The 25,627-nt window shown below is 56.6% G+C and overlaps 1 protein-coding gene across 10 annotated transcripts in view; it reads right to left on the reverse strand.

The window, feature by feature from the left end:
- Positions 1 to 5,718: 5,718 nt before the first annotated feature.
- RERE (arginine-glutamic acid dipeptide repeats) overlaps positions 5,719 to 25,627 on the reverse strand; it is a 398,807-nt gene continuing 378,898 nt past the window's right edge. For 9 of the 10 annotated variants that reach the window (XM_036025254.1, XM_036025256.1, XM_036025257.1 and 6 more), the window contains 11 exons: positions 17,478 to 17,640; positions 16,514 to 16,606; positions 15,945 to 16,144; positions 14,570 to 14,731; positions 14,158 to 14,271; positions 12,640 to 13,955; positions 12,336 to 12,558; positions 10,889 to 11,609; positions 9,047 to 9,193; positions 8,552 to 8,732; positions 5,719 to 8,275 (listed from right to left, as the gene is read on the reverse strand). In XM_036025254.1, the coding sequence (XP_035881147.1) occupies positions 8,242 to 8,275; positions 8,552 to 8,732; positions 9,047 to 9,193; positions 10,889 to 11,609; positions 12,336 to 12,558; positions 12,640 to 13,955; positions 14,158 to 14,271; positions 14,570 to 14,731; positions 15,945 to 16,144; positions 16,514 to 16,606; positions 17,478 to 17,640 (3,354 nt within the window). In that variant the 3' untranslated portion in view covers positions 5,719 to 8,241. The remainder of the gene's footprint in view (positions 8,276 to 8,551; positions 8,733 to 9,046; positions 9,194 to 10,888; positions 11,610 to 12,335; positions 12,559 to 12,639; positions 13,956 to 14,157; positions 14,272 to 14,569; positions 14,732 to 15,944; positions 16,145 to 16,513; positions 16,607 to 17,477; positions 17,641 to 25,627) is intronic. The other variant, XM_036025261.1, reaches the window with a different exon arrangement.

A 25,627-nucleotide genomic window follows, 5' to 3' on the forward strand; every position in this document is an offset into this window, starting at 1 on the left:
TTTCTGGGATGCGGTAAACCTCCTGCAATACAGATCAGCCCCCCACAGCAACGAACAGACCCCCAGCCCCAAAAGTCAGTGGTCCTCAGACAGCCCGGTGCACTCGCACACTGCGCGCACACAGTGCTTCGGGGCCAGAAGGCCTCCCCTCCCTCCCCCTCCCCACACACTCATCCGTCTGTCTACCCTGCGGAGAGCCACCAACCCCGGGAACGGCAGGCAGCGAATGGTAAGCGCTGGACACCCAGCTGTGAGCAACCAGTGCCCGCCCTCGTGGCGCTGACGAGAGAGGAGGAGGCACTACCCCGAGGGTGGGGAGGACGGGTGCTGGGGCCAGGCAGAGGGCGGTCCCAGGGAGAATGGCGGGCAGTCTGGAGCGATGCCACGTGAGCAGTGCCCTGGTGAGGAGAGGAGGATGCCTGAGACCCCAGGTGGGATCGTGCTCGGTGTGTTCAAGGAGCCCTGGGCACCACAGAGGCTCAGAGGTAAGAGCTCCGTCAGGTGGGAAGCTCGATGAGAAGCAGATGCACTCGGTGAACACCGACCGGCCTGCCCTCTGCCTTGACCTGGCCCCCCCGCGTCCGCACCACCCCCCAGTGCCTGTTTACAGACCTGCATGAATCCCCAGGGTCCTTCGCCACATGCCACCTGAGCGGGCTGAAGCCCCTCCCAGTGCACCTGGTGGCTGTCCTCGAGCTGGCCCCTGAACCCTCACTGTATTGTCCCTATGCTTCGGGGACATATTGGACATACCACAAGTCCCAAAAGCAAGTGTCCTGGGCCCACCTCCGGCTTCTGAGGAGACTCTGGGGTTTATGGGTAGCTAGCGTGTGCTGACATCTCAACTCTGGCCAGTTAGGGACACCTGAATGCAAAAACCATGACTTTGTACAGGGCACCCTGGCCACCTCCCCACCTGGGTCACAGCCTTCTCACCTCATCGTGGCCTCCCTGCCTGGGCTCCCTCAGGGCCACTGCCTGCTGGCCTCCGGGAGCGTAGGTGACTCCTGGCTTCCTCTCTGTGCCCCTTGCCCTGGTCCAGGGCCTCTGCCTGTCTCCTCGCCGGCTGTCTACCCTCCTCGCCCACGTTCCACCCCGTAGGTCTGCGTCCTTCCTTTCCTTTAACACCTTCGGTGGCTCCAGTGCCTAAGGAACTGGCTCTACCATCCTCATGCCCAACAGGAACCCCACCTTCTTCCTGAGCCCCCCCGGCTCTGCGAGGCTCAGCCCCCTGGACGGCAGAACCCCGCCCAGCCACTGACACGCTCTGTGCCCCTGCTCATGCTCTTCTCAGGTGCAGTCCTCCCACCTCTTCTCTGCCCGTCAATTTCTGATCCACCCACTTTCATCTAAAATGCTGACTCCTCCATGCAGCCCACCTTGGTTGGGATCAGTGAGTCCTCTCCCTGTGCCTACATGTCACGTCGTTTTACCCCTCATGGCTATGGACTAGGTGAGGCAGGTCCCCCCGTCCCGCTCCACGTGTAGGTGAAGCACACAGAGGCTCAGTGACTTTCCGAAGTCACGCGGCTCCTTTGAGCCTGTTGAGTCCCATGCTTTTCTGGGACTCCCAGGTCATTCTCCGCGCATTTACACTGCTCAGGAAGACAGCTTTGGGTTTTCTAGAAACTGTGGTGTTGAGCGGCAGCCCCCTGGTTCGGACTGTTGCTGCCAGCAAGTCGTCCAATCTGTGAGACGGATGAGGAACGAAGGGCTTCCTGCTCGCTCCTGGCTTGTCAGACCCTGGGCCCTCTTCCTGAACTTTCTAAACAAAAAGGGCTTCACAAGTGGGAATGGCTGTCGCCAGCCCCTCTTCCCTTGGATCTGTTCTGAGCCAGGTGCTGTTTCCTGTCTGGGGGCAGTGACTGAAGAGAGTATCAGGTGGCCCTCAGGCCAGCTCCAGAAAGGTGCCCCTGACCTCCAGGTCTGTTCCCAGATGGCCCTGGGAGCCACCGTGAGGGGCAGGACTCACCGAGATGCACATGCGCCTCATTGCTATCTCAGAGCATCACGCGCTCGACTCAGACGTCGCACTGTGGTCACGGTGGTGGCAGGGGCTGCTGCCGGGTGGTCTCTTAAGTCCTTTGACGCGCCCTGCAACGTGATTTACCTCCCCACTGTGAGGAGGGTGGCACCGCCACTCCATTTGGCACTTGTACCTTGAGAAGCACACCAAGTCCTGGGCCCAGGTCACATGTCTGCACCAGGGGAACCGGCCTCCAGCCCTGACCCAAGTGTCAGCTGCTGAGCTCCTCCCGAGGCCTGACTGCTGTCCTGCTCTGGGCTGGCTCCCAGGGACTCGGCTCGGAGGGGACACCGTCCCACTCCGAGGGAAGGGAGAGGAAGCCCTGCTCTATGGTGTGGGATGAGATTCCACCCGCCACCACGGAAACAAAAACAAACCTGTGACTGTACCACAGGTGTTAAAGCCACTCCTGCCCTCTCAGCAAATGTGCACACCAACTCCTGTTCCTTGATGCTCTTGGCAGTGGACGTGATTTCTGCCTCCATGGTGGTCAGGGCACTTAGGCTGACACAGTGGTGGTGGAGGGACAGATGGTGAAGCCACAGCCGGCACTGGCTTTGGTTTCTCTCTTCCTAGGCTGCAGCACAAACCCCGGACCACGGTGTGGGGCACAGCGACCAAGGGAGGTGGCACCTGGCACCAATTTCGCACAGGGCTGCGGGTTTTGAGGGAATGGAGGCAGCTCCCCTGGCATATACCAGAACCGACCACTGCTGGGCCCGCTGAGCCCTGCCTGCAGGCCCACACGGTGCACGTTGGGGCCTCGTCCTGTCCAAGAGCACCCTCCTCCTGGGAGACTAGGGGGAGAAATGTCCTGAGCTGGGGGCACATTTGGGGCCCCCAGGGCCCCCAGGGCAGCAGCTCAGGGGGACTTCTGCAGGGGCAAGTGAGGCCATCGTGCTCGGACATCCCCTGCCACCGAGGGCGCGCATGGGTCCTCCTCCACTCGTGGACATGCACCGAGCACCTCACACCCCGTGTACGTCCCAGCACTGGAACAAAGGAGAAGCCACTGTCCTTGAGACAAAGAGTCTTTCCGTGGTCCTGACACCCAGGCCTGGGCCCTGCCCACCCCACTGCAGCTCCGGGCCCTCTTCCCTGCCACCTCTCACCCCCGCTGCGGCCGGTTCCAGTTGCTCTTTGCCCAAAACACCCGCACCCGCACTGTGTGCCAGCTCCCTGCCTCCAGGAAACATCAGTTCTTTTACAAAATACTCATCACACCCACACCTCCCTCCTGGAGCACCTGGGGGAGGTGGCAAAGGAGGAACCTTAACCCAGAAGTGTCACCTTGGGGGGTGGCAGTCTGAGAGAGGGGGAGCCTGGGCCGTACATACTACCACCTGGTGGTCAAGACTGGGAGCAGCAGCAAGAACCAAGTTTCAAACCTGTTGTGTGTCAGGACCTGGGTGTGACATGCTCTCTGAACGAGTCTTCTAAGAAGTGCCTTAAAATTCTAGTTCTAATCTAATTCATTTCACTGGGTGTCCACACCTTAGGAGTTCACCAGACCCCACCAGAATTCTAAGAACCACGTAACCAGGACAGCGCCGGGGCTGAGATCCAAGACCAGGCGCAGCTAGTCTGGGGGTCAAGGTTAGGAGAAAGATGCGGAGGAAACACTGTCCATCCTCAGTCGTCACGGTGCACACTAATTATCCTAGTGGCACAGCGTCACCAGGGGTGCGTGCACACTGCTCACGTGATCTGTAATGCTCGTGACCTGTGCTCAGATTTTGAACTCCATCAGCACTGCGTGGGAGAGACACAGACACGTGTGGGAGAAAGGTCACTGAGGTGCCAGGGCAGTGGGCGGGGCCATAGCATCTGACTGCCCACACTCCCGACACAAGCGCACGTTCGGAGCGCACCGGAGCCTTCTGCAGGGACTGCTCAGCGGGTATTTTCGGAGCAAGGGCCTTCTACCCACCAGAACCTGGTCCCGTCATGAAGCGTTGGGGAGGGGAAGCTGAAGTGCCAGTGCAGGCAGATCTGGGTCCCTTCTGCAGCCTGGGCCCCTGACATGTCAAAAGGGAACAAGTACGGGTGACTCGAGAGTTGTTCCTGGCAAAGACAGCCACTGGAGAAGCCACCTAAGGCTGGAGCAAAGTCCATGCCCAGGGCCCAGAACTTGAGCTGCCAGAGCTATGTAGGGCGGCTGGGGACCCAGCAAGGACCTCGGGTCCTGAGGCCTCCGAGGACCACAAACGCAGACTGGAGAAGCCGGGAGGATGCCGAGCTCCAGGGTAAAGCCCGTGCTGCAGCAGGAGGCCGCTCCTGGGCCTCGAAGGGGCTGTGGGGCCCAACCACGGAGGACAGTGCAGCTCCGGTCTGGCGCTGCCTCCCGATGGGAGCCCCAGGAATCCAGGGGACTGGCTTCACCCTGCAGCCTGGATGACCCTCACCCCTACTGCAGCCTCATTCTTTGCCCCTCAGCCCAATGGGAAGGACTTGCTCAGGGCTCCAATGCAGACCGACCTCCACTGGTCATGGGGACGGTTCGCTTGACCCCAGGCGTCTGGGTCCTGACCCTATTCCATAGCACCCAACCTGTGCTGGCGCCTGCTCACATCACTCTGCCCACCACTCACCGGATGTTCGCTCCCACAGCCGCACAGCTCTGCGGTCCTGGCGTCTGACGGGCTCACAACTCCGTGTGTGCATGGGAGGTCACTGCTGATCTCCCTGCGGTGCAGCTTACCCTGCAGGCAAGTGGCCTGTCCCCATTCACCTGAACGTACTGTGGATCCTGCCGAGGCTTCGGGCCACACACTAGCCCTGCAGCACCCCGCCTTCGCCCACACTGCACTCACAGAAACCAAGGGGTGGAGGGGCACGCTGGTGCCAGTTCATCTGGGGGGCAAGGGCCTGGCAGGGGCGCAGCTGCAGGCAGTATGTAGACTCTGTCTCCTTACAAATCCTAGTGTCCAATGGGGCACACCCCCTGCCTCAAAGTGGGTACACGGCAGGGTAGTGAGCATGGCCAATTGTCTGCACCTGAGAAACTTAAAATCTATGCAGTTTTGATGAGGGCCTTTTCTGCAGCCTACCTCCATGTATCCATTCAGACACGTCTTAGCATTTGATAAATTTATGCCTATTACAAGCTGGTCTCATGAACAGCAGCATGCCACGTGAGAGACCAGCAAAGAGGGCACCTGGGTCGCTGCTGCCCACCGTTTCCTCCGCAGCCCCACCTTCTCGTCTGTGACCCAGACAGACCGTCACGTGTGCCCCCACAGCTGGGCCGACGCACCCGCAGCCTGCGGGGCAGCTGTGGCTGAGGGTGGGTGGGAGCACGGGCAGGCCTCGGGCACGGAAGGGCCGAGACAGGAAGAGCGGCCACTCTGCAGGCCTCTCCTGAGCGGAGAAAGGGGTCTGGGCAGAGGAGAGTGTTCTCGGCCCCACGGCGCCCCCCGCCCCGGGGCCTGCTCTGCAGTGCGGGGAGCCTGTTGCCAGTCAACTGCCCCAAGTCAGCGGGTCGGAGCGGCTCCTGAGAGCAAGTGTACTCACCTTCCTCTCTGACCGAGCAGACGCGGATCTCTCCAGAAGCTGCTTGGAAAGGTAAGCACTGTGCCAGCAACCGCGGAGAACACCAGATGCTCCCTCCGCCCGCTCCCGCTCTGGGGACCCAGGTCGGGGCCTGCAGCCAACGTCCCGCCCACTCCCAGGAATGAGACGCAGTCCACGGGTCAGCCACAGGTCAGCACCCAGCTGTTGTAGTGTAGCTTGGTTTTATTTATGTCCACAAATATTTCCAAAAAATTACAAAATACTCAAATGGAGAGAACACAGAAGTCACGATTTCTGGGTGTCTACTCTGTTTACACTGTGTTGTCTCATGGCAAACTACTCATATGTACATTTAGCTTCGAGATATATATAAACGTAGCGAGTCAGAATGTGCATTCTGCTCCGCTGCTGCTGCCGCAGTGAAACGTGAAGCTCAACCTTGACAACATCGAACAAGATACATACAAAACACAGAAAAGCAAAACCCAACTTCAAACCAAAGCAAGGTCTGGGGCCTCCTAAACCGTAGCTGACCAGGTGAGGGTTTCCGAACGGAAGAGTCTCAGTGCTTCCCCTCGGGATGTGGGGGGGCCAAAACCTAACAGGAAAACGCCTTCAGACAACTTTCAATACAGACTTCAAAGTACTTCCCTCTCTCTCTTCTTTGGAAAATGGATGCCGGAGAGAGGAGATAAAGAGTCTTAACTGAATGGCAGGTACTGTGTTCCGTGAGAAGGAAAACAAGAAATGGGAGAGGGTGGGGCGGCGGTGCGGGACGGGGCGGCGGTGCGGACCGCAGAGGTGCGGCCCGGCGGAGAGCAGCCTGCTCCCACGGCGGGTCACCGCCCCCGAGGAAACGAATGCCCCCTGCCAACGCAGCCACAAGCATGGTGACAAAGGGTTCATTTGAGCTTGTCTCCTCTATAAGGAGCTAAATTTAAGGCAGAAATGGAATGAAAGAAAAAAACTACAAACATTTCCAACAAACAAAACAATCCTCTATCTGTCCCAGCTGAAACCAAACACGGTTTTAGTAGAAACGGACAATGCAGGTGTGAACCCGAACCCGCGTCTGAGCCAACACCTGCCGGGTCCTGGCTCACAGCACCAGCCCCCTCCTACCCACGTGGCTCGGGTCCTGGACGCACGCCACACCCACTGACCCACAGAAACGACCTACTGTCACCTGACAATTCTTGGACGTGGCCGCCACATACAATAGCAGAAACAGCCCTCAACAGTGTGAGAGAGGAGGGACAGGAAAGGTCATACCCGGGCAGAAATAGGTGCAGACAGTCCCAGAACCTCCCCATCCTTGCAGCAACTCGGAAGTTGAGGGGGGCTCTCTGCAGGACAGCTCGAGCCCTACTCCACAGGTGTGGCTGTCACCCTTGTTCCTGCTTCAGGATGAAGGGTGGCACTCAAATAGCTTCCCAGTCTGACATGGGTCACCTTGCTCCTGGGGGTAGTCCCACAAGCCACCACCCACAACCATGACCATTCTGGGGTCTCCCCACTAGAAAGCAGCCTCAGGCCATGGGGAGGATAGCCTGGCCTCACCACAGATGCCCAGGACAACATGCACAGAAGGGCAAATTCCTGACGGACTCCTTTGGCAAGCATATGCGCTATTGGTAGGGAATCATTTTCTTGAATTTCCTACAACTTTTACGCAGTTGTCAGAATATTAAGAAAGACAGTCCATCCAGAACAATCAACTATGTGTGCATAGAAATCTATAAGGAAATCTACAGTCAGACACACAGAAACACGTGTTTTCTATCCTGCAGAACAGAACAGCAGGTGGACACTGAACTCCTGCACTCCGGGTGCAAAGCGACGAGAGGCGCCCTCACCAGGTGTCTGCACCGCTGGCGAAGCACAGCTCGGGACAGACAGAAGTGAAGAATCAGAGCAAGACAGAAAGTCTCTTAACACTGTCCCTGCCAACCCCTGGATGCTCACTGCTGCGACCAAACCAAGTCCCAAGCTTTTGCCTGTTTGCAATTAGTAACGCCCATCTGCTCCCTTTAATTAAAGGGATAATTATATATAACTTTTTATTAAAAAATCAACTCTGTATTCTGTCAATAGCTGGTAGGAATTCATCATTAGTGACATGGCTGGAAAAAATAGATCAACAGTAGTTTGTGAAAAGAAAAAAAAGCTGCTCTAAAATTATTTACAGACGTAAAAAGCTGTGCTGCAGAACTTTTTCAAATTATGGTTTCCAACAATGTAGCAAAATAAAAGATTCTTTAAAAATTATAGCTCTTGGATTCCAAACTCATATGCCACCCATGTGCACGCCTTGTGGGCTGTGGGACGCACGTGACCGAGTGCGTCGGCACGCGCAGTGAAGGGTGTGGCTGGCCCTCGCGCCTACTGAGAAGCCGAAGAAGGGAAGGGGACGAAGCTGAACCCCGAGATCGCTGGGAAGTTTTCTGAATGCTCAGTCCAGTCCAGGACCCGCTAAGTTTCTGGGGACTGTCATGCAGGGGACCCAAACTAGTCTCAGGGAACCCTCTCTACAAACAAACACTACTTATGCTGATACATTTTTAGTTGTGGGGTTTTTAAATATATAAAGAAATCTTTAGAAGATACTCTTTTGCTTTTGCAGATCCTATTGGTATGTAAAAAGTCCTGTTTATCCCCCCAAGAACTAGGGTTTCCACAGCCAGCGTTAACAAATAAATAACTTATAACTGCTTGTCACCTTCTTTCTTCAGTCGACTGGAAAGAAAAATAAAGGAAAGAGGACTTAGCACGAGGCCTGGGCACGCAGACCCAAGATGCCTCCCATGCAGCTGGCCCTCCTTGCCCCCTCCCACCAAGGTGATGCTGCAGGGGTCCCCTCTAGGACCACAGGGGCCTGGTGCCTGCTGATGGGGAGGAGTGCCGCAGGTACAGCCAGGAGGGGCTGTCATCAGGCTGGCTCTGTGGCCCACGGGTGGGGTAGGTGGGAGCCCAGCCAGCCAGCCCGCCCACCACCGGGCCCCACCGCCTCACCTGTAATAATCTTCCTGGCTTGGCAGGTGGCTGCCGTGCATGTGGGGGTGTGCGTGCAGCCACTGCTGCTCCATGGCCAGCCGCTGCAGCTCAGCCGACTGGGCATGCATGGCCTGCAGCTGGTGGGCAGCTGACATGGGGGGCGGGATGGCCCCTGGCAGGTCTCGGGGGTAGGGGGTGCCTGCAGACACAAAAGTCTCCTCCTCAGAGCCTCCCCTGGGGGAAGGGATCCCCTCCTCCTCAGGCTCCAGGCCTCAGTCTGTTTCTTCTTCAGAGAGACCGACCTCTCCAAGCACTCAAAGTACATTCGGAGTCTCTGTTACTCCTTCATTGCCCACTGTTCTCATCTAGGTTTTTGTTATACACTGACTACATCTCCCACCCCGCCCCAGCTCTCAGGGGTATGTGTCGAACACGTGAATGAACAGGTCGTCAGACCACACTGCTAACCCAGCTCCCACAATGGAACCCCTCCTTCCCCAAGTGGGTTCTTACCAAAAACGGGGTGACGAAGCATCTCGTGCTCATGGGGGGGCTGTCCAAGCAGAGGGTTGGGGAGAGTGCCAGGGGGATAGGGAAAGCGAGCCAGGTGAGGGCCAGCAGTCAGGGGGTCAACCAGCGGGTGAACTGGGCCTGCTGAACCTGAAACGTGGGGCAGAAGTCCAGATACAGGCGGTGCAGGGCTCTGGGCTCTCTCAACGTCTCCCTTCCTGGATGAACTACTGGTGACTTCCTCCTCAGCACGTTGCCTCCTGGTCACCAGGACCACCAAGAACCTGACCCAAAGTGGCTTTCCTCCAACCCCTTCCCATACTCCTGCAGTGGAGCTCCAGAGAGTGAAACACAAGTGAAGAGCTATTTCCTCCTCCCACCCCAAGCACCCCCTACAGGCAGTGTCCCCCATCCCATTATGTTCTGGACCCTGGATCAGCAGAGCCAGCCCACTGGGCTCACCGCCCAGGCCCACCCTGCATCCGTTACATCCACGGGGTGAAGCTCACGGCCACGCCAGCCCTGCCCCAGCCCGCATTCCTGTCCAGGCTGCCTTCCTAGGGCCCGTCAGCCACAGAACCCGAAGGAGACCAGCAGACTGCTGTGGCAGGGATGGGGCCCGGCATGCCCGGGCTCTCTCCTGCACGTCACCCACTGACTCCCGAGTCTGCGTTCTCGCCTCAGGCCCTTTGCACTCGCGCTCCCTCTGCCTAGAGTTGCTCTTTCCCATGACTCACTCCTTTGCCCCCTTCATATCTTGGCTCAAAGTTTACCTTCTTGGAAAGGCTTTTCCACAGCCCTTTTTATAATGGCAGCATCGCCCCAACTCCCTTGGCCCCTCACCCTGCTTAGCTTTCTTCCAGAATACTGACCGCCTCCCATAATCCCGACTATGCATGCACATCGCAAGTGCTCAGCAAACACTTGTAAATGAAAGAACAACGGCCTGCCTGTCCTCTTACGGCACCAAGGCAGCCTGCTGGTTGGTTACACTGAGGCTGAAAAGGCCCACACCTGGTGGCATGCGACTTTCAGGTGCCAGGAACATGGGATAAATTTAACAACAACTTGGCTTCCCTAGGACCATCAGTCAGGGCTGGAGACACAGGTGAGAAGCCAGGTGCTGCCCTCTCACCCTGGGACCTGCTCTATCAGCTGTCCTGCTCCCAAGCACATAGGTCAGACCAGGGAAAGGTCATGAACATGGGCTGTACCACAGGCCCTCCATGGCAGGCCCTGGTCCCAGGGTGCAGGCACACTTGTCGACTTGAGGGCAGGGCCAGGGCAGGAGCCAGAGCCCTCCTCACCTGCCCGGCCTGCAGAGCTTCAGGGGGCGCAGGGCTCCAGCTGTGCCCATCTCTGCCTCAGACCAATCTGTACCCTGAACTGAGCAGGTGAATCGGAAGCCCAAGCCTCATTCCCAAGCGGGAAGGAAGATTTTGCCTTTAAAGTCTCATTCAATGACAACCTAGACATTCTGGGTGCCCGAGGCGCCTCCACCTGGCTCCTAAGGCCCCGCCTCCTGCCTTAAGCCTGCCCCGGGGAGCAAAGGCTGCTTCCCTCGCTCCCTGGCCTACCCTAGGCACAGGGCCAAGAATCTAAGCTCTCTCCAGGAGGCAACGAGCAGAAGGTCTAAGGGAGATGCCGCTTTCTGGGGACTTGCAGCTCTGGAGAGCCGAGGGGCTGAGCAGAGGCAAAGGCTGCTGTAAGTACAGCGACAACAGGATCCCTTGGTGCAAGCTGGAGAGTCTAAGGTCTGCCTGGAACCAGGACTGTCTCCGGTCCGCACCTCCCCCACACCACAGCTCGACCCACAGCGCTCTCTAAACCCGCCCGGGCACCCACCTTGGTGGAGGGGGTCCTGCTGGTGGAGGTGGAGGTGCGAGTGGATGTGTGAGTGCTGGTGATGGTGCGGAGTCACGTTGAACATCTGCAGTCGGGCCAGAGGGTCGCTGGTCAGCGACGCCATCCGCTCGGCGTGGATCCGCTCGGCCGCCAGTCTGTCGGGGTAGCTCATCTCGGGCCGCAGCTGGGGGCCCGCCAGGGCCAGTCTCTCCCTCTCCAAGGGGTTCAGACCGGGGTGGAAAGAGGCAAAGGGGTGGGGACCCGCAGCGGGGGGAATGGTGAGGGCGCTGTGCCGGGCGAAGTGCTCCATGGGGTTGGTGGCTGGGTGCAGGGGGTCCAGCTCCGGAGGCTTCACCTCGAAGCCCGGCTTCATCCTCTCCCGCAGCTCGCGCTCCCGGATCTCCCGCTCCCGGATCTCGCGCTCCCGGAGCTCCCGCTCCCGGATGGTGGGGTCGACATTGTAGAGGCCGGGCATGTGGTAGGCCAGCAGTGGGTCAGTGGGGTTGAGGGGCATGTAGAAGGGGTGGTTGCGGTTGGTGGGCGACATGACATGGGGCCGAGCATACTCGCTCAGAGTCCGAAGCGCAGGGGTGTCAGGCCCGATGTACGGGGGCACAGCAGCAATGGTGGTTGGCGGTGGCTCAAAGGATGGCCGCATGTGGCCGGGCCCCCCGAGCTGGGGGTCGCTGAGGCGGCCTTCATGTGCTGCGCTGGAGGCCTTCTGCTGAAGGAAAGGTGGGTGTGAGGGACAGGCGCCTGCTGCCTCGTGTTTACCTGCCAGAGGTGAATCCTGCTCTGTGGCTACCCTGAACTGACCAGCCACCTCGGTCCCTCCACCCCAGCGCCGAGCGCCATCTGGCCCCAGCCATGGCCTGAGATGAGGACAGGATCCAGACCCAGATCCAGATGACGATGTGGCTATCATCGTCTCCTCTGTGCCTGTAACTTCCCTTATGTCCCAGGTGCGACTGTGTACCTGTGAGACAAGGTACTGCACGGGAGGGGGGTTCCCCACCACAAAGTCAGGTGCTGGGTGGCCCGGCTTATGAGAGTGCCAGAGGGCAGGGCTGCCAGAGGGGCCACGGTGGCAGGTTAATGCGCCCGCTGCCCGACTCCCCCCCTTTGATTTCTGCTCAGGTCCCTCCAATTCCACGAGACGCAAGTCTACAGGCCTCCCTGCCACGCGGCTGCCCATCGGTCTGGGCCTGCCAGGGGCCACGAGGGGCGCGCAGTGAGCCTCTGGGCAGGGGGAGGTCCCTGACTGGCTCAGGGATGAGCTGCACCTCAGAAAGGCCTGGGGTGGGCCTCAGACAACACCCAGTCCCCCACCTGCTGTGACAACAAACCAGACAGCCTCACCTACAGCAGCGTGGCCCCAGGGTCCCCTGACTGAGATGGCCAGTGCCCGCGCCCCCGCCACACCCCCCGCCCTGAGTTGAGCACTCACGGCTGCTCGCTCGGCCTCCCGCTCGCGTTCCCGCTCCCGCTCGCGTTCCTTCTCCTTCTCCTTCTCCCGCTCCCGCTCCTCTCGGGCTTTCTGCTCAGCCTCCCGCTTGGCCTTCTCGATGGCCTCCTCCCTCTTCTTGGCCAGCTTCGATCCCGCCAGAGGCATAAAGTACAGGTCTGACCGTGCACACGAGTTGTAACCCCGGTCCAGGTGTTTATAGAACCTGAAAAAGGCCACATCGGTTGTGGGGGGTCCTGCCCAGGCTGAGTCCTTCCCCAAGTGGCCCAGGTTCTTGCCACGGTACCTGGCTGACTGGCTGGCATGGCTGGGCGTGTCCACCACAGTGGGCTCGGGGGACGGGCTCCTCGGAGGGGGTGGGGGGCTCTCGGGCTCCTCAGCATCATCCAGAGCCTCTTCCTTGATCTGGACAGTGGGCAGTGGGCAGGCTGCCCCGCCAGGTGTGCTGCCTCCTGAAGAAACGGCAGCAGAGCAGGCTGGCTGGGCCGAGGGGCCAGGTCCCGCAAGTGGAGCGGAGGTAGAGGGGCAGGACGGAGGGGTGATCGGAGGAGGGCCTCCAGGGACAAAGGGGTGCTGAGTGAATGGGGGCTGAGGGGGCACCTGATGGAGGCCTGTGGGGGGGTGAGAGGCAGCAGCAGGGGGCAGGCTCTGGCTCTGGGTCAGCACAGGGGGCTGGGCAGGGGAGGAGGGCAGGGGCTGGCTCTGAGGCATGAGCTGCAGGGGTGGGGGGTGGGCAGAAGGGGGATGGTGTGTGGAGAGGGAGCTCAGGGGCTTCAGTGCTGGAGGGGGTGGGAGGTTGGCATTCATGGAGAAGGGGGAGGGCCCTGAGAGATGAGGTGGGTGCTTGTGAGCCTGTGGCGCAGGCAGCTGGGGGATGGGCGTGGTGGGCGGGGGCTTGATGTGCGGCATGGCCAGGGGTGCCGGTGGCAGGGGTTGCTCCCGTGGGGGCTGCTGGGGCTGCAGTGCTGACTGAGAGGCTGGGGGCTGCAGGGAGGTGTGAGGGTGAGCTGCTGCCTGGGAGGCTGGGGGAGGGAGGCCAAATGGCTGCGGGGGGCCTGGGTGCTGCAGCAGGGGCCCAGCCTGCAAGCTGTGAGGGCCGGACGGGCCCTGACTATGCAGTGGGGGCTGGGTGTGAGGCGGGGCGGAGGTCTGGCCAGCTGGCCCGGTCAGAGGCTGCAATGGTGAATGAGGGGAGGGCAGCCGCTGTGGGTGCAGGGCAGGTGCCTGCTGAATGTGGGCATGGGAAGCAGGACCCGGTGGAGCCTGGTTAGGGGGCTGGGAGGCCGAGGGGGAGCCCTGTGGAGGAACTGCGGAGGGCGTGGGCCCTGGTGTGGGTAGCTGGGGGGCTCCTGGTGGGGCCGTGGAAGGAGCTGGAGCAGCCCCACTGGAAGCCTGCAGGGCTGGGGGCTGGGCCTGTAGGGTCTGCTGCTGGGCAGAGGAGTCCGAGTCACTCTCATTGTCCTGGGGGCTGGGGATGCTGGGGGACGTGCTGCGATTGTCCTGGTCGATGTCTTTGGGGTCACTGCTGCCCTCATCGTTGACACTACGGCTGTCGGAACTCTCTCCCTCACCTTCGGACGGTGAGTTGGGCCGGCTGATTTCCTGAGGCCGGAGAGGGGAGAGGGGGGAAGCTCTAGTCTGCCCTGTGTGGCCAGTCTGGCAAGTGCAGAGCGAGCAGCAAGCTTGGCCCCCAAGGCCAGTGGTCCCACCCTGACCCGGCCACCTCCCAGGGAGAAGCAGCTGGGAGCCTCTCGAGTGCATCAGCTGCCAGCTGTAGCCAGCAAGGCCCAGCCACAAACTTCACCTGGGTTTTCGTCTTCTTTGAGCTGGTCCTGTCAGCCTCCTCTGTATCAGAGGCCACCTTGTCTCGCTGGCGCTTGGTGCTCTTCAGAGGGGATGAGGCTTCTTCCTTCACCTTCTGTAGTCAAAAAGCACACGAGGAGGATCAGGCCAAGAGACGATGTCCTATCAGCCTCTGAGAGCATGATGACGGCCTCTGAGGCCTTGGGTACCCACAAAGGTCAGTGCTGGAAGCTGAGCTGGACCCCTTTTTCTCCAGGCCCCCGGCTGCAGTGCCAGGCCAGGGCAATGCTGATGCCCTGGGAGGCTCCACGGATGACCTGCGGCCCCATGTCTGAGGCAGCTGGACACCGGCTCCAGCAATCTGGGTTTTCACAGGAGGGTAGGGAGCCCCACTCCCCACCCCAGCACCTCACCTTGGCCAGCTTCTTCACGGTCTCCGCTTTACTGTCGTTGCTGGAGGTGCTGGCAGCGCTGGGGGAGTTCCGGCCACTGGAGCGGATGTCTTCATTGATGGGCGAGGTGCGACCATCAGGGCTGGCTGGCTGCTTCTTTCGACCACTGCGCAGTGTAGACATCTACCCACCCAAACCCAACACCGGTGACACTGGACCCCAGTCCCCACATAGGCCACCTGAGCCCAAACCACACACAGGGGCATCAAGAGCAGACCTTACTGTCAACCTCAAAGCAAATCCCAGCCCCTTGCAAACGATAGGCTCCCTGGCTCTCCTGATGCACGGGGCCAATAAGGAGTGAAGGGAGGAGGGTGAGCAGTGGGTCCACACAGAAAAGAGCAACCCCTGGCGGCGCCCAGAGCACTCTTCTGCGGCACTGTCCTGACTGACGTGCACCGGGGGCGAGCAGGGCTTTCTGGGGGGCCGACGCCAGTGGGGACCGTCCACTCGGCATGTTCTCCAGAGTGACAGCTACACACACAGTCGGCTTGAAGTCGCCTCACCCCTTGTGTTTATTCCATGCGGCTGCCCAACCAAAGCGAAACAAATGCTTGCTGATTCCATCTGACGGGACGGAGAGTGACCCAAAGACGTGAGCTGCCCTATACCGTAGCTCAGCTCCCACAACCACCAAGTGCTCCGGCACGTTTTGCAATGCTATGGGCTCTGGTTCACGCTGGTCCACCTGCTCCTCTCTGGGCAAGCAGTGGCAGAGCGGTCAGCATGCTAGGGTCAGGGAAAGGTGGATGGTACCACCCACCTTTCTCTGAAAGGGTCACTGGGGAGGCCAGCACTACAGGGAAGACCCTGGCGGTACCCTCGGTCCCCAACCTGGGAAACCCTTGCTCCCAAAGGTCCCTGCCACTTTTTCACCATGGAAGACACAAAGTCTCTTTATGGAAGGAGGAGGCTATGTGGTGAGTAAAAAAAATGTACCCAAAAGTTTCTAAAACTGGATGAAACATTTAAGAAGAAGCCTGTAAGTTTCAAATCCCAGAGATATGCCACAACGGAGATGCGCAGCCCAGGGCCAGAGGCAGGTCTGAGGGCCTTGGAGAGCCTGTCCGGAGGGGCACAGCCAAGGCCAGGGCCCCCCACTCAAGAGACTCCCCAGTGCAGAGGGAGGGTGAGAACAGGGGCTGCTCTCAGCCCCACGGGTAAAGCTGACACTGCTGGACAAACCATTTCAACCTCAGAAGTCTGCTTCTCTACCTAAAATGAAACACTTCCTATCCCCCCCACTCCCCCGCTGGGCACAGCCCCCAGCACCCCAGGAGCCTGGAGGTGCGGTCAGGAGCCTTGAAGCTGGGGTCGCCTGGCCCTGGGGACTCACCGAGCCTCGACTCCGCCGCGTCCTCATGCTATGCTTCCCACTGAGCCCATCCTCTTCCTCTTTGACAGGTTTGAACATAAATGGCGGGGGGTCCACGGGCTTCTCGATGGGGGGGAGCTCGCCGTATTTCTTGAAGTGGATGCGGCAGTCTGTGCACAGCAGGATGTTCTCCCGGCCCCCGTGGTGCCAGTCTTTGGAGGCTGCGCAGGGCAAGGGGGTGGGGAGGGCCTCAAACCCAGTGTCTCTGGAACACCTGGGCAGGGGGCCTGGCCACCCCTGGTGCCGCAAGAGCCTGCGCTCCGGCCCGAGCAGACCCCACCGTTCCCACAGCTCAGCTGCCCGACTTTCTCCCAGGGGAGGAGCGGGGTTCAGGAACTTTCTTCCCCACTGATCTTGGGATACCCAGGAGGAGCTGAGAGCAGGCGCCCCAGGCCCAACCTGGAGCAAGTCTGTCCTATGCGCTGATCGGCACTCTGTAATGACCGCTTGACAGCGGGGTGAAGTAAGTTGAAATCTCCCAATTCTCCAGGGACCCCGAAGCATAAAGCCAATGTCGAAGCCCCACTCACTGGTGCTGAAGCAGTGGCGGCAGGCGTACCCCTTCAGCTCCTGCTCGCTGTCCTCACTGTCGAAGTCGTCCTCGCTGGCTGAGCTCAAGTCCACTGGGCACGGCAGGCACACAACAGGGTGGAGGAGACCGTCATGCTCGGCCTGCCCCAGGCTCTGACCCGCCAGTTAGAGCGACCCAGTAGGCTGAAGTGGGACACTCTGAATTCCTCAGGGCCAGCCATCAGAACAAAGAACTTGTGTGTGAGGGGCAGGGGGATCCCAGGGGTCTGCTCTGCTACATTGCTGGGGCTGGAGCCACATCTGATACCTGGTGGCAGGCACTGATACCCACAACTCATGAATTTGAACAGGGCGAAGAGCACCCATATTGCCCTCCTGGCACACCCAGGTTTCCCCAGGACCCGCTTCTCCGCCTAGCGCCACCCCACCGGCCCTAGATGATTAGATCACTTCTTATTTGCGTGTGCAACGTAAGCGACCCTTGGAGGTCCATGCCCCGGGCCAGGACAGAACTAGAAGGCAGCGCTGCTGCATCCTGCTCTTTAGGGGCTAGTGGGTATGGGTTTCATCGTCCTATAGCTCATCACACTGGGAACAAGAAGAGGATCTCAGTAGAGCAGGACAAAAAATAAAGAATGTTAAATTAATCTGAACTTACTGCTACCACAATACAAGTGCAATGAAAACTAAGTGGAAAGCTTCCTCTGAAGTTATCCAGACACCTCGGGCCAAGACCAAGACTTACATTTTGTAAAAAATTAAAATGATACTGAGTTTTCTAGAAAAATTTGAATGAACAAATAATTGGTAAAGCTCTCCTACCAACTGCCTAGTCGGCACGACACTCGGGCTGTGCTGCACGCTCATGTGCACACAGTTCCTCAGGCCCCCAGCTCCAGCCTGTGTGTGCAGGCCCAGAGCTGAGACACATGTGTGGGTGCGTGTGAAAAGTCCTCCACTTACAGAATTCACTGGAGGGGGGTCTGGAAGGTGTGTTGACGGGTGTGGACGCAGTGCGGGTCTTAATCCTCCTGAACACAGCCTGCCTGCGGTGTCTGCGGTGGGCCCGGGAGCTGGCTGCTTCTGGCGTCTTCTTCCAGTAGTAATAGAAGGTGATCAGTTCCCCCTGTAAGAGAGAAGAGCTGGCTGTGAGGAGACTGTCCAGAGGGATTCGGCTTTCTCTGTCCCCTCTGTCGGAGAAGCAGCTGGGCTTGGAACAGCTATACTGGTGACCGGGACAAAGAACAGTTTGCTTTCAGAGTCCTGAGAGGCTGCTTAAGACACAACCGCTGAGCTGCCCAAAAGCTGCACAAATGGGGCTGGTCGCCTCAGCCCAGCAGAACACAACGTGCAGCTATCAAGAATATCATTCACTCAACGAGCACCCGCGGGTGCCTACTACTGCCAGACGCCACCACTGCCCTGAGCACGGGGGGTGCAGGGATAACTCTGCCCTCCAGCTGTGCGCGCGCACATGTGCACCCGTGCCCACGGGCTGTGTTCTTCGCAGGTTTCCGGTGACATCACATGGACGTGATGAGGAAAGGGCTGGCCAGGTGGACGACTCCAGAAACAGCCTGGGATGCCACTGAGGTGGTGGGAAACTAGGGCCGGGCGGGCGGTCACGGAGAACAGAACAGAAACCCCAAACCCAGGAAAACTGCTCAACAGCCTCCGCTCCAATCTGAGTGCCCACCCTGGGACAAGCTGGCACCAAGTCCAAAAGGCAATGACTGGGGTTTGGCAAAGAAAGGCAGAGAGAGGACAGACAGTGGTGCCGACGTGCAGATGGAAGGCACACGGCACAAGGTCAGTCTTCAAGGCAAAAGGACCTCCTCTGTTCATCGCCCAGCAGGACACGAGGCAAGGAATCGTCTAGGAAAATACAGCACTTTTAGCACCTTACCCTCCAGCGACAGCGGGCACACAAATGGGTTAAGTAACATTTGGCTAATCCTGGCTGACAAAAGACTGGCTTCTTAAAACAAACATCCCAAGATAAAATATCTTTAACTTTTAAAAAACCACTTAGAGCAGCAAGAGAGCTGAGATCACATTGATCTTCTCTAATTAAACAAATATTGCGGAAAGTCAATTGGCAGGCCACAGCCCCCCAGTAGGCCCCCCTGGGGGACCCTGCATCCCAGGGTGGGAGCTACTTGGCCGGAGTACTGCAGCCCACGAAAGGCTCGCTGCCTTGTGAATGGAGGAGCCAAGAAAGAGAAAAGATTTTGTTCTCCAGTGACCCGAGACCCAGCTGTAAATCTGAGTGTTGGGAGGCCTGAACTAGACAAAGAAGCGCAGACACCACACAACAAACTCGAGCAACTGACAGTGTCCAATCAGACGAGGTTTCACCAGAAACACTCCCGAGGCTTGAAGCACAGTGATTAGCAGGTTGGTAGAGAAGTGAGCAGACTTTCGGCGGGAAAGTGGCTTCTGCAAAGCAGGCACCGTGTGCGCCGAGCACTCACGACCCGGGAGCTGGGTCTACGTCTGCATTCTCTGGGGGGGAGCCACGGCTGTCATCAGAGCCTTAAAGGGTCAGCGTGAGTACGTAGCACGTCTCTCTCTGGAGCTGTAGGTGTGTTTCCTTCCAGAAACCACTTAACTAAATGCTAGTGACTGCAAACATTTAACAGATGAAGCCCAACCCCAGGCCGACGAGGCCAGGAGCCCGCCACCAAGGACAAGCACACGAATGTCCACACGTGCGCACGCCCACCCCAGCCCCTTTCTGGTACCATGAGATGGTAACTGAACAAAGGGGAAAATGTGGGCTGCCCTTGAATTTCGGACTTGTCTGCTGTGTCATCCTACAAACGTAGGCTAAGTGTGTCCCTGTGGTTGATCAGACCTTCCTGAACCCCTAAGGCCATGATGCAGAACCTCTGGTGCCTGCCTCTTTACTGCTTACCTTCCTGACCTGGAATGCCACTTATCTATACTGATCTTTTGCTGCTGGCTGGCCAGAGGGAACAAGCTCAGAAACCCAGTAGGGAATTAAGAAACACGTGCTGACACGAAACTGATCTGGCTCTGGTTTTCTGATGAAAAAATACAGAACAGAGGCCAAGGCAGGTCATGGTGGCCCCTCAAATGCTGTGTTAGGGTAGGGTGCTCAGTTTAAAAGGGCAACTGGTACAGTAAACCAGAGCCCAATCCCGAGGCTGAAAGAAGCACAAGATGACCCGAAGTGATTCCTCTCACCTCCTCCTGCAGTGGAAGTTGTTTTGGGGCCAGTGGCGACAGAGGCCTGGAATCCAAGGGAACATGTGAAGCAACAGGAGATGGAAGGAAATAAATGTGGGAGAGAAAACTGGGTGGGAGGGCGCCACAAGGGTCTCTCTCTGTCAAACCTCAGTCTTACTTCAGGGCTGTTAAAGAGCAGCCACCCTGACAGCACTGGTCTGTAACACAACACCACCTCACACAGTGACCAGGGATTATTTCTACTTCTTGAACACGAGCCCCTCCCCCTCGAAAACTAGAATTTATTTATTAGGAATTATGCATTTATCCTTACATGTTTAAACTTCAGTCACTTTCAAAGTACTCTCCATTTGATGCAATACACCTATTGAGACATATTTTCCACTGCTCAAAACAGTTTTTGAACTTAATTCTGATACCTTTCAGTGCTTCTGCTGCTTTTGTTTTACCTCTTCCACACCGGCAAAACCTTTCCCTTTGAGGGCTTTTTTCATCCAGGGAAACAGCAAATAGTCGCTTGGGTTGAGATCTGGTGAACAGGGAGGGTGGGGCACAGGGGTCATGCCATTTATGGTCAAAAACTGCTGAACACTCAGTGTGGTGTGAGCAGGTGCACTAGGAAATCACCCATTATGAAATGGGCAAATGTGTTGAAAGAATCTTCTAAAAAAAAATTCGCGGAAGCCAAATGCAGCCTCTCACAACGCCAGTTGGTACAATGACCCAAATGGGCTCCTAGAACACTCAGTGGCAGACGCCTGTACCACAAGAGCCCACCCTTCAGAAGACAATTCTGCTTTGTGTGTGTGTGTGTCTCCCTTATATGAATGTTTTAAAGGAATTTAAATGGTTTTAAAAGGTGGCCTAACTTGCAGATTACAAGAGGAAAATAGACTTCAGCAAACCTATAAGGCTGGCCCAACACCAGACATTAGACAGAAAAAAGGCTCAGGAAAAGCCCAGACTCACAACTCTAAACCTTTAGTCCTGCACAGTGCCCCCATGTTCTCTTCTAGTGTGTGAGAAAATCAGGACATAGAAAAAAAAAACCCAATGTTGAAACATGCATCAACTTTCTGTCACCATTTAAGTGCTGGCTTTTTAAAAAGATCAGGACCAGAAGAGATTCCATCACCTGTGTGCCACGGATCAAAACGACCAAGCCACAGACTCCCCTGTAAGTCTAAAATTAGCTGATGAGAAAATGAAAAAATATAAATTTCAAAATTCAGGAAAGATGGGATAAGCCATATCCTAGAAATGTAAAATGGTTAAACCACTTTGTAAAGCTGTTTGGCAGTTCTTAGAAAACTAAACAAACATTTACACGTGACCCAGTGATTATTCTGCTTCTGGGCATTTACCCAATGGAAACAGAAATGTGCTCTCATGAAAGGACTTTTACACACGCTCACAGAAACACCCCAGGTGGCCCGAGCGGGACAATGGGTAAACACCGCGGCACACCCATTCACCAGAATACTACTCGACAGTGAAAAGGAACAAACCGCTGACCCACCACATGGGTAAACCTGAAAAGTACCGCGCTGAATGGGAGCAGCCAGGTGCAGAAGGGCACACACTGTATGACTCCATTCTAGAAGAGGCAAATGTGTGATCCCAAAAGGAAGTCAGTGGTTGCCTGGAGTCTGGAGTAGGCAAACTGCTTATAAAGGACACCAGGAAACCTTCTGGGGTGATGGGAATATTCTATAAATCAATTGTGGCATTTACATGGATTTATACAGTTGTCAAAACGGACTCAACTATGCACTCAAAGCGGATACATTTTGATGGTATATCTATAATATGCATACCAATCATACGTCAATAAAGTTGACCAAGAAAGTCCAGACCAGGTTTTATGAGCTGCCGCTCAACCACTGCTATGTCTATGGAGGGATTAAATGGTGGAACGGAGCAAATCCAGGAGGATTAGAGGCAGCATATCGGTGACTGCATGGGTGGCTAGGTCTGGAGCACAAACAAAAGAACACGTCAGGGAAAGCTTTGGTTCTACAAACAGGCAGGGAAGTAGCTCGAGCTGCACCAGGAATGAAGTCAGTTGAACTTGAATCAGACATGCACAGTGTGCTCTGCAGAGACCCACGGCACATACATTCAGGGAACAAAAGCTGCTGCGGAAATCAATAGCTTACTGAAACACTAACACAGGCAACCATTGATCAAAAGGCAGCTCCACAAAGGCAGCCTTGCAAATTAGCTCCTGCTTTTGCTTGCAAGCAAACACAGAGGTATAAATGTTGTCGACATGAATGGCCTATAATGACCGTTTTGTTCCCAGCACTCTCACCTCATCTCACAACAAGGCCTCACAGTCAACACACCGCACATCTCGGGACTATAACTGCATGCGGCACGAGCAACTGAACCGGTTTAGTGCCTGGGCAAAAAGAAAAAGAAAGGGGGCAAAGCCATCCCCATTCGCCAGCACTATGGGCTGCAGCTCTTGCCAAGACAAGTGCTCAAATCCACTGGACTATATTTAGCCAGTTCTCTCTTCCTCTCCCCCCTCTATGCTCCATCTCTCTCCCCAACTCCTCTGCCTTTTCTCTGTGGTGGTGGTGGGTCCTCTGGATTTTACTGACAGGTCATATGAACAAAGCCACTGGCAGTAAGAACTGGCTCCTGGATTTGGGTAGCAGCCCACTCGCCCTCTGCAGTCTCCAGGCAACCCTCTTAGCCGAGGTTGGAGAACTAGGCACCGTTAGGTTTCTCAGATCCTCCATCGAAATAAAAACGGGTGGGTGGTGCCATGCAGAGAAATACGGGAAGAAGACATAAGATGCTCAGCTCCACGCCCTATATGGGGGGCCTGAAGGCTGGGAGGAGAGGAAGGAAATGAGACCCGGAGAACTCAGGTTGACAAGGGCTCCAGGCACCAGCAGACAGTTCAATCACAGGCCACTCCTGGAGTCATTAGGAGGAATGGCTCTTCCTCAGGCACCATTCTCCTTTGGGCTTCCCCATGTCAGCCGGTGAGTGCATCACGTTCAGTCAGCACAGAAGTGAGGGGGCACGCTCCCTCTATGGTCCCACTGCCTGGGCGATTTGGCTAAAGCAAAAGGGGCTGGGGCCGCTCAATCCTTACAGGTAGCTTTTCAGGCATAAACCCATTGCAGGTAAGATCTGCTGGTATGGCTTGGGCCCAGTTCAGCTTTAGCTCAGGTAAACAAGAGACTGCAGGCACGTCCAGGACCCAAGTGTGGGCAAACAGATGTGGCAAAGGTTGGGCACTAGAGGTGGGAGTTGCCAGCCCTGTAGCTGAAGACAACCTGACGGGACCTCCTTCCTGCCTACAAGCAGGTCCATTTACCTGCAGGCCTGTGGCAGGCACAAGCACAACTGCTCTTTAATATCCCAGAACACAGTGCTGAGGAGGGCAGGTGCTATAGGCATTTCAAGCGCCCGAGGCTCACTTTCAGCAAGCTTGTGTGTCTGCAGTGTTGAGCACTGCAGCAGGCTGCCCTGCCCCAGGTGCTGTTATGCTTTAGCCCAGCACTAACTTCTCAGATAAGGGCCTTCTGGGAAGCAGATGTGGAGGCAAGGAAAGGAAGTCAGTTATTCTGGATTCCGGTCCCTTACTAGAAGCATAAGGGTACACCCAAGATTGAGTCCAAAGTTTTGTGATTATAACACATTATTGCCGTACCACCCACAGGAGTCTGGACACCCAAGGTTGGGGGGTGGTACGCGGCAGACGATGAGGTCCAGAGGCCCCAGCACAGAGTCCAGGGAGCCTACACACCTACCATCTACTAGCAAGTCTTCTCTTTACAAGCCAAGGAAGGTCTCGTCTTTCAGAAATAACCCTGTACACCCCGCCCCTTGCAAGTCAGTGTACAGACACAGTAGTCCTTCACCTTCCATTCTCACAACATGGTTCTGTGGCCAGCAGGAAAAACAATGACCGCTGGCCTTACAGTTACGCTAAGGAAGGCCCTGGAAAGCCAGTGCCCTCCTCCTCATACAAATAAGGATGGGGATGCTGGGAGGAAGCAATCTAACCCAGATCCCTGCACAGAGGGAGTGCCAAGATGGCAGCTCAGGAGGTACCCAATAGAGGCCTCTCGCTGCTGGTGAGGGAAAGCTTCAGCTGATTTCTTCTTTGCTGCCAAATTTTCAAAAGGCATCCGCTCTGGGCCTAGAACCACCTACTAAGAAGAGAGGGCAGCATGGGAGATGGGAAATGGGAGGAGGAATGGAAGCTGTACATGGATAATGAATGGCATTATAAATACACACACATCTATCTGAAGGTATTTTTCAGGACCTTCAGGCCCACCTGCCGTTGTCAGTGGAAAGGACTGCAAGTACGCAGTGGGACAGGACCCCCCATGTGGCAGGGCTGGTACACGCACCTCCACACACACCTGACACACCCCACTGCAGGGTTAGTAGGTGAGCATTTAGAAGACATTCTCTTAATACTTTGAGACACATATATTAACTGTTTTGATGCCAAATAAATACTTGAACATTAACATGTAGAGAAAGCACAGCTAAATGATCTCCATACAATGCCTTGTTTTGAAGAATGCACTTCAGTTACCATCTGGCTCCTCCTTGGTGGTCCAGATAAAGAGGGTAAAGAAAACCATCACTTTTTTTCTGGATAGAATGGAGATAAAAAAAAATTTTTTTTAAAGGTATTTGTTCCCAAGGAGAAGTTCCAGGAAGCAATGAAACAAGGGCGCAAACCCAACAGGGGCAGGAGGCAGAAGGAAACACGGCACAGAGATGCTTCTCAGACTTTACCCCCGCCGCCCCCCCCCCCGCCCCGCCCCGGGCCCTGACAAAAGCAGACTCTGCTATGGGAGCCAGTCCTGGGACACCTGCATGGGAATGAGACATGTCCCCTGGGCAGAGATGCTCCAACAGGAGTACGTGACCCTGCAGCCAAGCTTGGCCTTCTGATTTCCACAACCACCCCGCCTGGGAATCACAGCCACACTGCTTCTTGGTAAGAACTATTAATTCAAGGGTAGTGCAGCAAGTCAGTAAAATTTCCTGGCACAGACTCCCATGCAAGTCACTCTTTCCCCTTACTCCCTGAGGATTCAAGGGCTGGTTCTGACAACTGTTCAGAACATCTGAGGCGAGAAGCCGGGCACTGGGCAGAACCGCCGGCCACGGTCAGGGGCAGCCGCCTTTTTACACATCTCTTCCCACCAGGCAACTGGTTGCCTCCCAGCAGCCACTGCGGTAATTAAAGCAGTGGTCTCCTGGGCTCCTCCTTTTGTTAACCGACCGAATCCCCTAATCCCTAAAGGAGCCCCGACACTGTCAGCGGCTCTGCTGCTGATGGTTAAACACCGCTTCTGTGGTCTCAGAGTGCACTTGGTGGAATGGTGAGCCGCTGGAAGGCACACAGCAGAATCACAGCCTCCTGCAGGCACGAGGCTGTAAAGGCACCTGATAACATGCTGCCCAAGAGGGAGCCCGATGGGGGGACAGCCGGCTTCTGGGGAGGGCAATCCCTCCTGCCCACCTCCAGCTCCACTCCTGGGGGAAAATGAAGGCAAGGCAGGGAAGGGAAGGCTCTGGAAGTACGTGAAGGTCTCCTGGGTTTCACCTGTAATGATGAGGCCACTTGAAGATGCTTGTGAAGATGCTCCTGAATCAGGCACTTCCCCAACCCCATTAACAAAAATCCCAGCTGGGCAGGTTAACACAACAATTTTTTTTTACATTCATTACCACTACATTTGTACATTGTGAAGGAACTCAAACAGACTTCGTGTGTTGTTTTTCTTTCCATCAAAACTGTAATGAGATTTCCTAAACTCTACACTGCCTTAGTGGCTGACCTCACCCACCTGCAGGACCCTATCTTTGGTCCCCCACCTCCACTTGGATGTCCAGAATTGAGGTCCTGG

The sequence above is a fragment of the Phyllostomus discolor genome, chromosome 5, assembly GCF_004126475.2.
Source record: "Phyllostomus discolor isolate MPI-MPIP mPhyDis1 chromosome 5, mPhyDis1.pri.v3, whole genome shotgun sequence".
Lineage (NCBI taxonomy): Eukaryota > Metazoa > Chordata > Mammalia > Chiroptera > Phyllostomidae > Phyllostomus > Phyllostomus discolor.